The 18,167-nt window shown below is 33.8% G+C and overlaps 1 protein-coding gene across 1 annotated transcript; it reads right to left on the bottom strand.

Moving 5' to 3' along the window:
• Nucleotides 1-258: 258 nt before the first annotated feature.
• Nucleotides 259-16,789, bottom strand: LOC133321891 (GATOR complex protein Iml1-like; the record flags this gene model as incomplete). The annotated part of the gene is made up of 9 exons (XM_061530963.1): nucleotides 259-269; nucleotides 463-597; nucleotides 666-864; nucleotides 14,727-14,903; nucleotides 14,973-15,144; nucleotides 15,207-15,322; nucleotides 15,381-15,626; nucleotides 15,688-16,407; nucleotides 16,482-16,789. Coding segments are annotated over 9 exons (2,084 nt in total), but the record flags the coding sequence as incomplete, so codon positions are not given.
• Between the last annotated feature and the right edge of the window lie 1,378 nt (nucleotides 16,790-18,167).

The raw sequence follows: 18,167 nt of genomic DNA, 5'->3' as shown, positions 1-18,167 counted from the left end.
ACAACAAATAAATTAATTTCGATTATGTTTTTATATGTGTCAAAATAATTTTTAGTAAAAATATATTTTATGATTAGTTATTGTTTTTTAAATTAAATTTAATGTAGTTTTTTTTTTTATTATTTTGTAGATTTGTGTTTCACCAATTATTAAACTTAAAAGGCTAACATCACTCTTGTTAACAAAATAAACACACACACACAACGTAAGTGGATGAAGATGTTTTGTCACATCTCCATTTGTTAATTGTAAAACGAATCACAAAAAGACTGTAAGAAAAGGAATTAAAACATTGATTGATAAGAACACAAATTAGAAAAAAATTAATAAATTAAACCAATTTGGTGGACATCATCACATTTAGGCTAACACGAGGAGGAAAACGTAAATTTCGATTTTGATTTGGGATTAGATTGAGGATCAAAGTACCAATTAAAAATAGAAATTAAAATTCTAAAATACCTGTTGTTATGGCTGGTGTCCATTCTTGTTCACCCGTAGCACCCCAAAGGAAACTTTTTGCTGGTATAGTTGTGCCATTTTGGTTTGGTGTAAAACCGGAGGAATTCAATAAGGAATTATTACGTTTCCTTGATGCTGTAGAATATGTCATATGTTTATTACTTATTGTTATTGTACATATATGGAATGATTAGTTATTGTACCTTCAAATTTCTCTACATCTCCAGTAAAACTATTTGAGAATGATCGACTTAAAGTGGAACAATTCGATGTATGATCGTATTCCATGGAATTGTAGCATGATGAATAATCATTATCATTATTGTTGATGGTATTGTTGCAATTTTGTTTGGCCGGCACCGCTTGATAATGATGTTGTTGAATGAGAACGCCAGTAGGTCCCTGAAAATAAGAAAAGTAAAGTTCGATAAATAGCTTTAATAAAGCTCACAGGTTGTGAATTTAGATAACTGTAACATAAATAAACAGTGGACAAGTGCCAATGTTACCCTGATCGATGATGTGGAAATTGGGCAACCTATATTTAAGAAATCATTACGAACGTTTCTGACACGGACATCTCAAAAACTTATCCCACCATCATTCTGTGTGGGATTGCATTTTTTAAATTAAGAAAAGATCCTCAACCGATATTTTAGAGAATTTCTCCTTGACACCGCCTCAAAGCGGAAATATTTATATATTAAGTTTTGTCACACAGTTACAGTACATTCTCAATTCATACAGAAAGAATGTTCAGAATCTGAAGCGCACAGGAAAAAAAAACCCAGGCTAAGAGGATCCGTCTGGTTGGGATCTCAGATAAGGAGTCCGCAGCAAGGTTGGCTCCTTCCCAGAGTGCACCAAAGCCTTCGAAAGTTCTCACGAGGAAATCTCTCGATTTCCTGTTCAAGCAGTTTATGACTTTGGCACCCTTTTGCATGAAGGCATTGCCAAACTGACGATACCCTGATACGACCCACAGACGATAGCCGACCGGAGGGCTGCTTCAAAGAGCAACCAATGACTGTCACTAATCCTACCATAAGGATCAGATTTGTCAATGATTGCCACTTAAAGGTCTTCGTCAGCTGCTACCGTGGTCGGTCTGTCATATGGCTTCCTCTGTCTCTGACCACGAACCTTGGATTTAGCTTTTCCAGAGGCTGTTTCTCCGCAATTTGTTTTGTCCAGCGACAGCCGCATATGAGGTAGATGGGTCAGTCAGACGCGAAGTCAGCGTCTTCTTGAGTGAAGGTTGCGGACCTTCTGATGAGCGAATGCGCTTCACAAATTTTCTCTCCCAGGAGACACTGGTTCCTTGCAAGACTTGCCCTTCTTTCCTATTCTGACCACTGGTGGATCCACGCAAAGCTTTAGCACCAACCGCTTCACCTTTGTGACCATATTAATTTGCCATACCGGTTTATAGACTTAGATGACTTACAAATAGCGCTCATTTCAAAGGCGTTATCCAAAGGAAAAACTGTCTTCAAAGGAAAGATTATTGGAGCGAGTTATATGTCGTTTTAGTAAAAACATTTCTTCTATCAAAATTCCATTTAAATAAGATGTGTTTAACTGTGACACATAATTTGAATAATTACAATTTCCCCCATAGTAAAGGATATGGGAAATTACAAAATTCTTTTAAAATTCATTTAAAAAAATTTGAATTTTGTTTTGCGAGCACATTTACGATTTTTGGTACATAGGTTAAGAAAAATATGCTGATTCTAAATCTGTTCGCGTTCACAAATTCGGATGTTGCGCACAAAAGTTAAAGCGGTTTATTTTATTTTTTGTAATTCGCGAATTTCTTCACAAATGGTTAAACACATTTGTTTTCTTTGCAGTACTACACCTTTTTCACATGTTATTCAAAACATATATGTAATTCGAGAATCCCATTTGTTATTCATAACATACAATTTCCAATTCGAGAATTCCATTTGCAATTCATAACATATCAGTTGTACTTCGAGAATTTCATTTGTAATTCATAGAACACCTTTCGAAATTCGCAGAATTCCATTTGAAATTCGTAAAATTCCATTGGAAAATCATAAAACTCCATTTGAAATTACTAAAATTCCATTTGAAATTTATAAAATTCCATTCAACTTTCAAATAAATTCAATTGAAATTCGTAATATTTGATTTGAAATTAATAACATTTAATGTTAAATTGGAAAAATGTTATGGGAAACACCCAAAATATGTATAACACATTAAGGTGGGTAATAATGTATGTACATATTAATGTAATACACTTTATAATTTTATATACTTTATATATACTTTATACTTTTTTGCATCATGAACTTTAATGTATGTATTTCAATTTCAATTTCTTTATTGCGTGTAAGTCCTGATTTATATTAGGCGAGTTTACTTGCGGCAATTTTTATCGTTCTCTTTTGAACTTGCTCCATGCGTCTATACAAGGCAATTCGGTTTCCAAAATATTTTTTTATTTGTTGTTTTTTCACATTTAAATATATATAAAATGTCAACAAATACGAAATACACAAAACGAATTGCCAGAAAATTGTAGGTACGAGCAATTTTTTTTTTTCATTTCTATACCCCTTGCCCCTCTCTCCTACAAACAAAGACTTGCCGCAAGTAATCTCGCCTAATCTAAATCAAGACTAATATGGATATTTGTACAATTTTCGATGCTTATATATAGATACAAGAGGTTAGGAATTTATAATTCCTTTTCTACTTTAACATTGTTTGATGTATAATTAAGTGAGTTGATAACAGATAATATACGTTTTCAGGGAAAAGCGCAAGAAAACCCCTTTTTGAACAATTTTTTGGGTAGAATACGTTAAATTTATAAAATTATGATGATATTAAATCATTAATGTGGGACATTGGGACATTTTACATCTATCTATAAAATGTTCTGTGAGTCTGCTGATCTTCTGTTGAATAGTCTCAAAACCTGTCAAACAGTGTAATCGTTGTGTAGAATATAACCATGGAAGGTTATATATCATTTTAAGAATTTTGTTTTGACAGATTTGTAATTTATTTATGTGGCATTTTGCAGAGGATGACCATACTGGGGCACCATAAAACATTAATGGTTGAAAAATAGCTTTATACAGTATTTTTCGGTTAATTGGTTTCCACGCATTATTGAACCACATGATGGGGCAAAAAATATTTCATAGGAAAATACATGTAAATTTTCTCGGATAATTAAACACGCTTAAATGGTTCATAATTCATGTCATCAAAAATAAATTTCCTTTTACTTTTCACCGGTTAATTGCATAATAATAATTGAAAAATAATCTGCCATTTTTTTACATACATATTTGACAAAATTTGTGAAAAAGACTAGGTGGCATCTCTACTAATTCAAAAGATATGTTTATGGCTAAGGAAAAATTGCGAAAAAGCGTAATTTGTATTTGACATTGGATTTTTTTTAACCATTAGTAGTTCCAAATATTGGTAATTGAACAAACTATTCAATTAAGCGGGTTCGGATAATTGGTTCCTCGGTTAATTGAACAAAAATTTGTGCAAATTTTGATGTGCAATAAACCGAAAAATACTGTATATAAGATTCATATTTTCAATCCTCAGCTCCGATCTTCTATTAATTAATGGATACATCAGTCTAGTGATTTTGTTTTTTTTTTTATCCACAATAAATAGTATGTGACTCTTGAAATTCATTCGGGTATCAAGCATGATGCCTAAATATCTAACATCACTTTTCCATGAAATGTCCTGGGTTTTAAAAAGAATCAAAAGATATGTTTATGGCTAAGGAAAAATTGCGAAAAAGCGTAATTTGTATTTGACATTGGATTTTTTTTAACCATTAGTAGTTCCAAATATTGGTAATTGAACAAACTATTCAATTAAGCGGGTTCGGATTAATTGAACAAAAATTTGTGCAAATTTTGATGTGCAATAAACCGAAAAATACTGTATATAAGATTCATATTTTCAATCCTCAGCTCCGATCTTCTATTAATTAATGGATACATCAGTCTAGTGATTTTGTTTTTTTTTTATCCACAATAAATAGTATGTGACTCTTGAAATTCATTCGGGTATCAAGCATGATGCCTAAATATCTAACATCACTTTTCCATGAAATGTCCTGGGTTTTAAAAAGAATCGAACGCTGGGGAAGAAATTGCGAACAGCGTTTTCTGCTGAAAAATATGGCTTACGTTTTGTCTGTGTTGAGAAGAATTTTCCATTTGAAAAAATAGTTGTCTAGCTGAATTAAAGCAGCTTCTAAACAGTCAATGATATTACAGGATAACGTGCCAGCACTGAGTATCGATGTGTCATCTGCAGAAATGGAAGCTGTACATCCTCGTAGAATAGGAATGTCGGAAGTGAATATGTTGTATAATATAGGTGAAAGGCAAGATCCTTGAGGACATCCAGCAACAATCGATTTTTTCACTGAACAATATGCACCTATGGACACAAAGAATGTTCTTCCACAGAGAAAACTTTGTATTAGTTTAATTATTGCTATAGGGAAGTTTAATTAATACATCTTGTAGACAAGACCATTGTGCCATACAGAATCAAAAGCTTTGATATCCAATAAGACCATACCAGTAGATTTGCCAGAGGAAAAGTTATCATGAACAAAATTTCTTATTTTAAACAAAGGTTGGTTTGTGTTGTGTTCTCTCCTGAATCCAAATTGCTGAGGAGGAACAATACTGTTTCGATCAATAAAATTAATTATTTTTTCTTTGATAATTTGTTCCAAAATTTTCATTATTGATGACAAAAGGCTAATAGGTCTATAATCCGAAGTAGAATTGCCAGATTTGTTTGATTTTTTAATGGGAATGGTTTTTGCACATCTCCATACATGTGGGAAATAACTCAACCGTAAACAGGAATTTATAATTGAAGTTAATACTGCAATTCCATTAGGAGGTAAGTTCTTCAAACAAATATTGTTTATGCCATCCATACCAGGCGATTTTCTTTTTTTCAACTTCTTCAGAATTTCACAAGTATTTTCAACGCGTACCACAAATTCGTCAGACAGACTAAATATGCTTTTTTGGACCTTTACAGCAATTCTATCCACTTCATCAATAGTATTCTTATCACTTAGGTGTGATGATAAAGAATGATTCCTGTGAAAATGTTGAGCTAGTATTTTACATTTATCCTTGGATGTAATGTAAGACGTATTATTGTTTGAAATAGTGGGAATCTGTTTATTTTTCCTTTTTAGCTCCTTGGAAATGTTCCAAAACGGTTTAGATGCTTTGTCCAAAGTAGATAACATTTCATTCCATGAACGATTCCTGTGGTCAAACAATTCCTTCTTAATTTGTTTGTTGAGCCGATTCATTTGGTAACGGTCGTTTGTATCACGAAAGCGTTTAAAATTTCTGGAATATATATTTCTGTGTTGGATCAGGATTTTAATATGTTGTGGTATTGTGTTTATTTTATAGTGTAGAAGAGTCCTCTTTGACTGTCAATGAAACAGGTCCAACGTTTTGCGCCAATGTAACACACCTATCGTAGGGCGTCACTGAAACAGGCCCCACGTTGGGCGCCAGTGTAGAAGACCTTTCGTTGAGCGATGAAACGTTGGGCTGCAATACCTTGCTACGCAATTTGTAGCGATTCATAAATGAATACACGAGTTGATTATTTTTAAAGACCGACTTTATTACTATTCAGCGCAACCTTATCAGATGGATACTGCAATGTATCGTGTTTGAATGGAGATTGCGGAATGAGTCACTTTATCCTTACTCTGAGCAATCTTATCAGATGGATACGATGTATCGTGTTTGAATGGAGATTGCTTAATGAGCGACTTCTAGTATTTCCTTCGCTCTTTTATACCCTTTTCTGGGTTACAAAATATGTTAATCGTTATCGATAACATTCTTTAAAGATCGATATGATTCTAAGATTATTTACATTGTTGTAGTTACATTATAAATTCAAACTAGAGTTGCATTTATAGACTTAAATCTAGTTGGATAAATAAGGTAAATGAGGTTTACATCAATTCATAGTTTGTTTTAGAATAGTGGATTGCTTCAGTCTCCCCCTCGGATGCTGATGGCGTCCCGACGAAGCATCCGCAGTAGAAGGTTGATGAATGGGATAATGACTATGATGTCCTATTGTTTTCTGTGGAATGAAGATGGCGTTCGAGTATTCATCCTGTGGTTGTGGCAGTTGGTTCGTCTTTGTTGATCCGGATCGATACTCATCAGCGTCCTCCCCCTGGAGTAAAACTGCGAACGATGTGGTATTGGGAAGATCGGCAAGATAGGCATACGTATGTCAATGCTATACAGCGGTATGAAGATAATGTCAAGATATTCGTCTCCTTCTTTCGGCTGTGACTTGACTGGTGGTCCAAATAGTGTCGACGTATTTCCGGGCGTTGTTTCATTCGGTGGTATCGCTTCTCGGAATATATTTTGAATTGAGTGAGGCGAGTAATCGTTATTTGTTTGCATGGTGGATGATGACTGTATTGTAGAAACAGGAACAGGTAGCTTTTGAGCGTTCACTTTCATAGCAGATGACGTAGATGGTCTCATAGCCGGAGGAACAGGTAGCTTTTGAGTGTACGGAGGATTGTTTTGTATTTCTCTCAAAACTACTGGTGACGATGGCAGGGGTGAAACCTTGTTTTACCTTCCACAAATTCAACGAACTTCGATATTCCACTCATCGCTTTGGTTGTTGGAGAATCGTTGTGGGCTCTGACATCTAATGAAAACGCCTGCATTTCCAACGGGTTGGTGAAGGAATGTTTCTTTCTTGGCTCATCTTCATAATACCAATATCGTTGTGCCATATTAAGGTTAATGCCAGATTGTTCCATGAAATCCGTTCCAATTAGAGTGCGATTCTTAGTGGCGTTAGGTAAACAAACAAAGCGGATTTTCCTCCTTCTGCCACCAATCACAACGTCGCATATCGTCGATTCCACGACCCAGGTTCGTGAGGAACCATCAGCTAGACATACATCTGCTTGTATATGTTGGAACTGGCATCCATTTTCCTTTAATATTTTTGTTAGATTTATACTGGCAACGCTGATCTTTGCTCCAGTGTCGAAGACTGCTTCTCCAAGTAATCCAAATATTTCCACGTGTGTTGTGGGAAGATTTCGACCAATCATTTCAGTGGCAATTGTGTTAAATGTCAACGGCTGAGGGCTATTTCGATTGCTGTTGGTACATGTTGCACAATTTGATCTGTACACCCCAGGCGCTCCACATCCATAGCACGCTATTGTCGGTGTTCTCTTCTGCTGAACATTTTGGGTTTGATTTTGCTTTGGCTGTTGGTTTTGTTGATTTTGCTTTGGCTGTACCTGTGTTTGTTGGTTTTGCTGCTGCTGCTCTCGTGCTTGTTGTTTTTTCAATTTCATGCACTCATCTTTTGTGTGCCCAGGCTTACGGCAGAAACGGCAGCGCACAGTTGCTTGCTCTATTTTTGGCCTCTCGCTTGTGTGTGCTTCGAGCAACGTCAACTCAGCTTCTCTGCAGGTAGACAGCAATTCCTCAAATGTGCTTACATTTTCTCGGCGCACACGCTCTCTAATGCTTGCGTTGAGCAAAGCAAAAACAATATTCAGCTGTACCTCTTCAGACACAGGGCATGCCAGCTGTGCAAACAACAACCTTTTTTGACAAACAAAACTGTCTGTGTGTTCATTTTGTTGTTGTTTTGTGTCAAAAATATTCCCAAAAATGCGCCAATCAGGTAATGGTGGCGAAAATGTTTTTTTGATTAGTTTTACGGCCTCTGCAAATGTGGTGACGGTGTGTTTAACTCCAATCCACCAGTTGGCAGCATAGTCCTCAAACAATAATTGCAACCCTTTGACAGCATCTTCGTCTGAAATTGACTCAATTTCTTTATAGACAGTTATGGCAGTCACAAATTCCTCTACAACAGCGGCGTCTCGCTGTCCCTTAAAACGAGCGGTGCAATGTGAGTACGAACCAGCACGACCATTGCTTTGCATTGCCTGGATGAGTTGTCGGAATTGTGCGTCTGTAAACTGCGCCATATTTTCGTCAACAGACAGATATTCGTCGCTATCGGCTTTCTGTTGTTCCTCGGCTTTAATGTCGCTGTCCGCGGCCACTTCGTTGGGCGTCAGTGTAGAAGAGTCCTCTTTGACTGTCAATGAAACAGGTCCAACGTTTTGCGCCAATGTAACACACCTATCGTAGGGCGTCACTGAAACAGGCCCCACGTTGGGCGCCAGTGTAGAAGACCTTTCGTTGAGCGATGAAACGTTGGGCTGCAATACCTTGCTACGCAATTTGTAGCGATTCATAAATGAATACACGAGTTGATTATTTTTAAAGACCGACTTTATTACTATTCAGCGCAACCTTATCAGATGGATACTGCAATGTATCGTGTTTGAATGGAGATTGCGGAATGAGTCACTTTATCCTTACTCTGAGCAATCTTATCAGATGGATACGATGTATCGTGTTTGAATGGAGATTGCTTAATGAGCGACTTCTAGTATTTCCTTCGCTCTTTTATACCCTTTTCTGGGTTACAAAATATGTTAATCGTTATCGATAACATTCTTTAAAGATCGATATGATTCTAAGATTATTTACATTGTTGTAGTTACATTATAAATTCAAACTAGAGTTGCATTTATAGACTTAAATCTAGTTGGATAAATAAGGTAAATGAGGTTTACATCAATTCATAGTTTGTTTTAGAATAGTGGATTGCTTCAATAGTTGATTTTTCGTTTAGGTACACTATACGCAACAGCAGATTTTAAAATGTGTGTAAAGCTATCAATATACGAGTCGATTGTGCTTTCGTCTGGAACAGAATTTTCGTAGTCTGAAGTGTGCCAATTACGGTTAATATAATGCCGATAACGTTTCCAGTCTGCCTTGTTATAGTTATAACTCAATTTAATATTGTTTATCTTTATAGATCTAATTTCACAAAATATGGGCAAATGATCAGAGCCGAGATTATTGAATGCCTTTACTCCACGAATATTCTCAGACATATTTGTGATAAATAAATCTAAATTAGAGGGTTGTCTTCTGGTATCTGCTGGTATATACGACATATCTGATGAAAACAAAACTTGGAGATCGTTCATGTGGATTTTCTCATATAATGCATTTCCCCAGGAATTGTTTCTAGTCCTGTAACAAACATAATTCCTGCTATTAAGCGAGTAATCGCCATTGAGCCATGTTTCATTGATAAGACATATATCAATATTTTGACTTTCAAAAAAAAAAAATAATTTAATTCATTTAATTTGCTGCGAACACCTCTTGCGTTCCATGAAATAATTTTCAAATTTTTATTATTCAATATAAAAATTTGAATACAAGGGAAGTGATGACTTCAAATTGGTCAGCTTTTGATTTGCATTTGCTCAAATTTGCTATTAATTCTGTTGTTAATTTTTTCATCTCTTCAAGGGAAAACAATTTATTAGAAGAATCATGTGGAGGACTCCAGTTATTATTGGGGTTAGTTTGTTCTTGGTTCAGATTATTGGGGAACGTTCCATTATAATTTAAGTTGCTGTTAAATTGTACAGGCGGTTTTCTGTGACTTCTGGGCTGATATTTTTGTCTTATATCAATATATGTCTTCCTTGCTGGGCAGTCGAGGGAACTAGATTTATATTCGCCATTGCAATTGGCACATTTCATCGTTGAAGCTTTACAATCGGCAGTTTTATGATTTCCGGCGCAATTTCCACAGAATGTTTTGACGTTGCAACGGTTTGAGCCGTGGCCAAGCATCTGGCAATTGTGACATTGAGTTAATTTGTTCCTGTTTGGTTTTTGATACTCCCAGCGGATTCTTATCTTATTTATTGCTGAAAATCCTTGTCTCAATTCTTTAAGTGTAATGGATTTTCTTTGGAAATACACTACATATAAAACATGTTATTGTATGCGGTTTTCACTCTTTTTAGTTACTAACTTCACATCAATACATTTTAAGCCCATGTTAATAAGGTCTTTTTTCACAACATTCGGGTCCATCTTGTCCAGATCTAGAAGAATGGCCTTATAAGGTTTTTCATGCTTTGCTGTGTACGTAAAAAAATCAACAGCAAGATTCTCTTTAAGAGCTTTGCAACCAGTTTCAAAATCAGTTTCCTTTGATAAATATAATTTCAAACCAATCGAAATTTTTCGAATTGAATAATCTGATATTTTCAGAATTCTACACAATTCATGTAATTCCTCAATTTTGCACTTGAGAATAGCAATTGGAGGTATTTTTACTTTTATCGAATTATCGATAATAACCTCATCATTGTTGTTGATATCATTATCAATATCATCATCGTCCAATGTTTGGAGAGGCAGATAAAAATGTTGATTTGCTGCTATCAGGGCTGCCATATTTGCCGATTTATCGGCATTTTGACGATTTTTCACTCTAAAAATTGAAAATTCCGATTTTCCGATTTTTGCCTCAGAATTTCCGATATTTCAACAATCGACACAAATTGTCTAACTTTTTAATTTAATACGGCGTTACCATACAAACATATAAAATTGGCAGCTTTAAATCATTATAACTATCGGCGACTCGCCGCAGCCGTTTTCAATGGCTTAGATATCTGCATTTTTTGTCAGTATTGTACTCTGTCTAGTTTACATTTTACATCGAATAAGGCAAATCTTTAGACTCCGAGTTTAGGGAGTTAAACTTTCTGAATTTTGAAGAAATTTTTTAAAATGCAGAATATAATTTAAAAAGTTTTTGGAAAAAAATTTCCGAAATTAAACGTGGGGACTCCAATTTAGCTTTTCCAGTTTTTTTCTAAATTTGTACAAAGAATTATGGTTCTTCCCCACTCCACAGCAAATGTGGAACGAATTTTTTAGTCAGGTAAACCTTAACAAAACTAAAATTAGAAGCTCACTTGATAATGATTCATTGGAAGGTATTCTTCATTCTAAATATTACCTCAAACTAAATAATTCAAATTGTTTTAATGTCAAAATTGATAATGAATTGCTAAAATTGTGTAATAAAAATATGTACTAGTTTGTAAGTTATTTTTATGTTCTGAAAGATCTCACTAGTGTACATAATAATTACTATATTTTAGAAAAATCTACATTTTTTGTAGAAAAATGAATCTTTTATGTTATTTTTTTTTATACAGAATTGACTTTGTTATCTTTTTTTTAATGTAATAAACAATATTGATTTGTTATAAACCAAAAAAATATGAATTTACTTATAAATTATATGCTTCCGATTTTTTGCCGATTTTTAAAAATACAAATGCCGATTATGCCGATTTTTTTCTGAAAAATTGACGATTTTTTATGAAATTTAACTGGCAGCACTGGCTGCTATCATGGAGAAGTATTTGGTTTCACTTTCTTAGCGTGGTTTTATATTTGTCGGGATCGGGATCGGTGTTGAGATTTTCTCTCTCTTGGGAGAGTAATTAGAGTTGCGCTATTTTTAATTTTGTAACAAGTGTACTTTTTGTTCACAAAAGGTACGAATTGACATAAACGTACCAAAACAAAAATTAATTTTTTTATTATTCGTGAATACATTTACGCTTAAATTATAACATATATTATTTATGCAAATAACTGGTATAAATATTGACCAATATTTCTCGATAATTATGATTTATTATCATTTGAAGTAGAATTTTAGGTACCTTTTCGTACTTTTTTGTTCCTTCCTGTGGTAATGTTTTCCAACACAATTCACAATTTACCACTGAGAGAGAGAAACTCTCAACACCGATCCCGATCCCGACAAATATAAAACCACGCATACTCATCATTAAATGCCTCGGAGAGGCAACAACATCTTCGTCGCACTGCCGTTGAATGTTGTTGTTGTTATTTAATTTATTCTTGTAAATGTTGAGTGAAAACAAAACAAGAATAGCCGTAAATTTTTGTTTTTGCGTTTAGTTGTTTTGGTTTTTTTAAGAAAAAGTCACGTCTGCAAGTGATGGAGAACACAATACGACTGATGTATGTATTTAAATTTAATTTATATAGATTATTGATAGACCTTAATGTTGATTTTTATTCATTCTTTTAAACACCGCATATATATATATATATATATATATATCTTTTATGAGTTTGTCATGTATATATGTATATATTAGTTTGTATTTTAATACTATTTTTCACTACATAAAAAATTCTACACCACTTATTGTTCAATTTATTTATTTTATTCGAATTTGAAATAAAATGTTAAGAATTTGAAATGAATTTTTAAGAATTACAACTGAAATATTATGATTTACAAGATTACAAATTTACAAATTTTATGAATCTCAAATTGAATTCATTGAATTTAATTTAATTATGTTAGACTGTGTAGGAGTAGTTTTTATTATGGTATTTATGATTGTATGAATTTATGTTTTAATTTTTATTGTTATTTTGGGGTACTTTATCCTTTATTAGGTTAAGCACATCATATACATTTTGTAATTTATCTGTAATGGACCTGAAGGCTTTGAATTACAAGTTAAATAATATTGAATTGGAAATTGAAATCGGAATTTCAAATAAAAATATACAAATTACAAATGAAAATCTTAAAAATTTAGATGGAATTTTTTGAATTACATATGAAAAATTTAAAGTTACAAATGAATTGTTGTGAATTGCCGATTAAATACTCGAATTACAACTGAAATGTGATGAATTGCAAATTGAATTTTCGAATTTCAAATGAAATTCTCGAATTGCAATTGAAATGTTTGGAATAACATTTGAAAAAACTTTAAATACAGTTTAGTAGTCGCGAAGAACAAATAAAAGCTTGAAAATATCTGAAAATAAAATAAATTAAAATTTGAATTGCCACAAAATGTTTTTTTTTCAATTTTTGATTTTTTGGTATGGTTAAGGCAATACGGTTTAGTCTAGATCTTCTACAACACGTGACGATTTCTTCTATAAATTCTTTTAGATGATTGTTAAATATCGGTATATTCCTCTATTAAAAATGACCAAATATATTGCAGTTACAGTATATGAAAATGACCAACATTTAAAAGCATACAGTTCGCGTATTAGTTGAAATCAGTTGATGCGCATGCGCACATTTTAGCGTGCCGCTCGATGCACTTTACTATGCCAAAACCCTAAAAATGACTAAAAATGGTGCAACGAGCATACGATTTTTATGCGCATCCGATTTCTGTAATTTCCTATGCAAATACACAAAAGGACACCTATTTTGAAAGGATCGGTTAAGAACCGCGGATGTGCCTCCACAATCGATTTTGGATAAAATACGTATATTATATGCGTATCGATATATTTTTGATATATTTTCACACAGATTCACGAATATGATAACAAAAGAATGAATGTATGTGAAATCAATTCGAAGAAAAACGCGATTATATACGCGAATTTGTCAAAAAAAGGTTTTTGCAATTTTTCCCACATTCAAGGTACCGATATCCGCCGTTTTATTGGGCGGAATTGAACATGGATGGGCTCATTAGATCCGGCACGTAAAAAAAACTAAAATCACGCGGGGTTCCACGGAATTTGAATGGACTTTCTTAATTTTAGACTCAAAAAATATGTTTTTTTTATAAAAAATTACGCACCAAATTTTCGTCTTTGGAGCCCAATTGCAAAAAGCTACGGTGAGCACATTCATGAGATATACACTAAACTAAGAAAAATCACGAGTTCTACAATCCTATAATTACTTTAGTCCATTATCTGGATGCGCGCCCTAATTATAAGAAAAATTCAAAAAACACCGAAAATCCGGCTTCAAAATGTCAGCATCCATTTTGGGTGGATGCAGTGATTATATCGAAAAATCATACATTAGAACCATATTGTCCATGGGGTATTCTGCAACATAGTCACTGATCACATGTGCGTGCGTTGTGTAGTTTAGCCACAAATCAGGAAGGAACACAAAAAAAACTCGTTGGCTTCAACACATTTTCACTCATTTTTTTTACATTACCACCATCACAGCTTCCACACAACTTATTATTTATTACCAATATTTTAAGATTTTAACAATAACACTTCATTTTATAGAAATGAATTTAAATTATATGCAATAAGTTCATATTTCGCGAGTTATAACCTTGCAAACCTCAGTTTCAAGGAATTTAAAAGATTTTTGTAATTTCCCATATACAAAAATTCATTTCCGTCGATATATATTTTTTAGAGCTTGATGATAAATTTGTGTTTACATACCTTTGGAAAAATATGAGTCCAACGACGACGATTCGATGTTAATTTTATTGTTACATGTGATGGATCAAATGGATTTATTAAAGAGCGTCCCGGGCGTACAATGGGCGCTATAGAGACAATTGAACGTCTGGCATTTTTATCAGATGCAAGTGATTCGGAGAGATTTGTGACATCCGTCTGAAATATTTACAAAAGAAAATCATAAAAAAAACAACCTGTCTATATGTTCAACAAATTAAAACATACCATTGCAGCAAGTATTCCCGAAGTACCATGATGAATGTCTGGATCAGACATTTTTCTACGAAGACTTGGAATTTTTGTGGGTGTTAAATTCTCCCAATCATTATTTTGATAGGCGTATGTTTCAAAACTGGGAACTGATGTTTTCTTGGCCCTCACAACTCTTTGCAAAGAACTGCAAGAAATTGATTAGAATTAAATTTTCAAAATATAAAATATTGTTTTAATTCAGCTTACCATGTTCCTTGTGCAGGTGGTGGCTGGAAAATTTGTTCATCATAGGCTTCATAATCGAATAACGAATTATGAATATATTCCGATTGATTACAGCTTAGAAAATTATTTTCATTATCCTATAAAATGTGGAGAACATTTAAATTTATTTTTATTGTTTTTTTTTCATATGCTTACACTATTATTATCCATTATGGTTGGGGCGTTACAAATCATGGGCGGTAGTTTTATACGCGGTATAAAATTTGAATAGGCAATTTTTTTATTTGTTGAATAAAAGCTCAAATTTATCCAATGCGGCAGTGAGTAGTCATCAGCAGAGGTTACCGATGTATCTTTATTGTGAAATTTTAGTAGTGGCACTGCATGTAAAGGTTGTTCACCAACACATACCAAATCACTGCCAACACCATTGTCAATAATCTAGAAGTAAGAGAATAGTATATAATAATAAGTATGAAATAATTACCAAATTACTTCTTACCCTTTGTTTTGTAATATTGGTTAGCTCTCTATCCACCTCGAACACACCCACGCCAGGAGTTATAACAACTGACAATTGACCAGTACGATCAAATGTACGATCTAAATAATGTTTTTCAAAGGTATTTAAAGAAATATTTAACACCTCGAGAAAGTTTCCCTGAGCCGCTGTTGAATTATAGGCAGGCGGTATTTTTATACCCTCTCTGGCATGATAATTTAATACCGTTGCTTGATAGGAGGTAAAAAGTTTTCTCAGCTGACTCAAAACCGTACACCAATCATCGTTACGTTCATTTTGTATTGCCACCCGATAGAAATCTTCATAGAAACGTCCCTTATAATCCATTTGTAGGCATTCTTGCATATGTTCTGGGAACTCGTCCAATGATTTGGCAGCATAGAACGTACGTGAGAACAGAACTATGGTAACTTCGTGATTACATCCCAGTTTCTTCCATTTGTGAAACAATTCCGTGAGGAAGCCATTTACTGCCTTTTCAAAGTACAAATCACCGTGTATATCGAAATCCCACATTTCTGATGACATTTGTAGGAACAGATAGACCATGGATGTACTGCTGCGAAACACAATCTTCGTATCCTCTGTTATGACACCGCATGAGACACGTTCACCTTGTGACCACATTTCATATACTTGACAACGTATTTGCATGTCGTTATAATCGATTTTTTTATTTACATAAACGCAGGTGTTGGTCTGCAAAATGGCAAAGCAAGCAAGCATTTAACCAATTAATTTACTTAAATTTTTTTGTTTAATTATTTACTTACCAAGTACTTTTTCAAACGCCACATTTCCGATCGACCCATATATTGATCTTTAAATGTAATTTCAATTGAATCCAACGCAACATCGGCCACATCAACGACTCTCATAACAACATCGGTAAATGTGCGTAATTTAAATTGGGTCGCAACACCACTCTCTATGCTGATGGCATCGCGATGTTTGAGATCCGTAAACGTTGTGATTTGCAAAACTAATCGGGTATTTTCTTCATCCTCACGATGATAAACCTCAACAATATCCCCAGCTTTAACATCAGGATGTTCTTTGTTGTTGACCAAAAGATCGGCATCTGGAATTAAAAATAAATTTTTGTTTACTATATATATATATATATATATATATATATATATATCTAAAAAAATTGGAGAGAATCTTTGAGGAAATTAAGAGACATCTTGGTTGGACTTTTTAGGTCTCCTAATTGTGTCCAACACTACCATATCTATAGTTACCAATACTACTATTTAATGTCAAAAATAGGAAACAGTGAGTCCTTTTTTTAATTTGTCAGCATCCACATTTTCTTCCATGCTATTATACACATATGGAAAGCAGTTGACAGCTTTCCTAGAATGAGCCAAAGACTTTGGCTATACAATACCTCAGTATTGAGTGTTCTAGCCAGTGTCAAATTTGGTTTCAAATAAGTTGATGGCTTCAAGAGCTGCTTGAATAGGCAATTTTGTAGCTGTAGATCCATATTTGAGTGCATTTTTATCATTAATGTTCAATTATACGTGGACAAAAAATTTTAATTGGATGGACAAAATAGAACCAAATGGAAAATTTTATGGTCACCCATATATTCTGATTGGATTGGTTGCTGTAACAGCTCTATTGCTTTTACACAATGGGCTTGGGTCGTTTCGGATCGTAGACCCTTCTGTCGTGGAAACGATTGAATTGGTTACTTTGGCTGACAACTTTGATCACCTTGCAATTGCGATTTATTTTCGTAGGGAACAAAATTTTCACCATCCATTTGACGTTGCAGGCATTTAATGAGAAAATACCACGTTTCAAGGTAGCATGTGACATGTTGCTCACGGCTTAATGTCGGGACGGCAGGGTCATTGAGCCTACGGAATGTGATGCAGCAAAACCATCCAACGATCATACCATAGATTTCCCACACACAGATTCCAAAAAAAAAAAAAAATACAACCAGCATAAAATAGTAAACAATAGTGCAGGTTGCAAGAAAACACTACAGCAATTTTCGTTTCCAATTGTATTTAACAATGTTTATCATTTCATGCAGCACCACTCCCTTTGTGTCACTTAGCCATATTACAAGAAATATCCATATTGTATCATTTCAAGGACGTAAGAAGACTTACCCTTATAAGATTTCGTATGAGTATATAATTTATATAATTTCATAGTTATATCGTTTCCAGTATCCAAACAAATCCAAATATAAAAAAAAAACAAAGAAAATCCGACTTACAGAGGTAAGTCGACTTTTCCACCTATCTAATTTAAAAACGTTCCACTTGCAACGAACAGAGGGAGCAAGGAGAATGTGGCTGATAAATACGAACGAATTTCTAGAAAACTCAATAAAAGAATGGACGACGGCGTAAAATACCAGAAAAAATAACAAATTGCCGATGAAGTTCCAGAATAAAAAAATACTATAAAAGTATTTTGAAAATGTTACTGAA

This window comes from Musca vetustissima, unplaced genomic scaffold (genome assembly GCF_032173495.1).
Source record: "Musca vetustissima isolate MV318-11 ecotype Yass unplaced genomic scaffold, APGP_CSIRO_Mvet_v1 utg415478, whole genome shotgun sequence".
NCBI lineage: Eukaryota > Metazoa > Arthropoda > Insecta > Diptera > Muscidae > Musca > Musca vetustissima.
The sequence above is the reverse complement of the archived record's forward strand: the minus strand, read 5'-3'. Positions and strand labels throughout refer to the sequence as shown.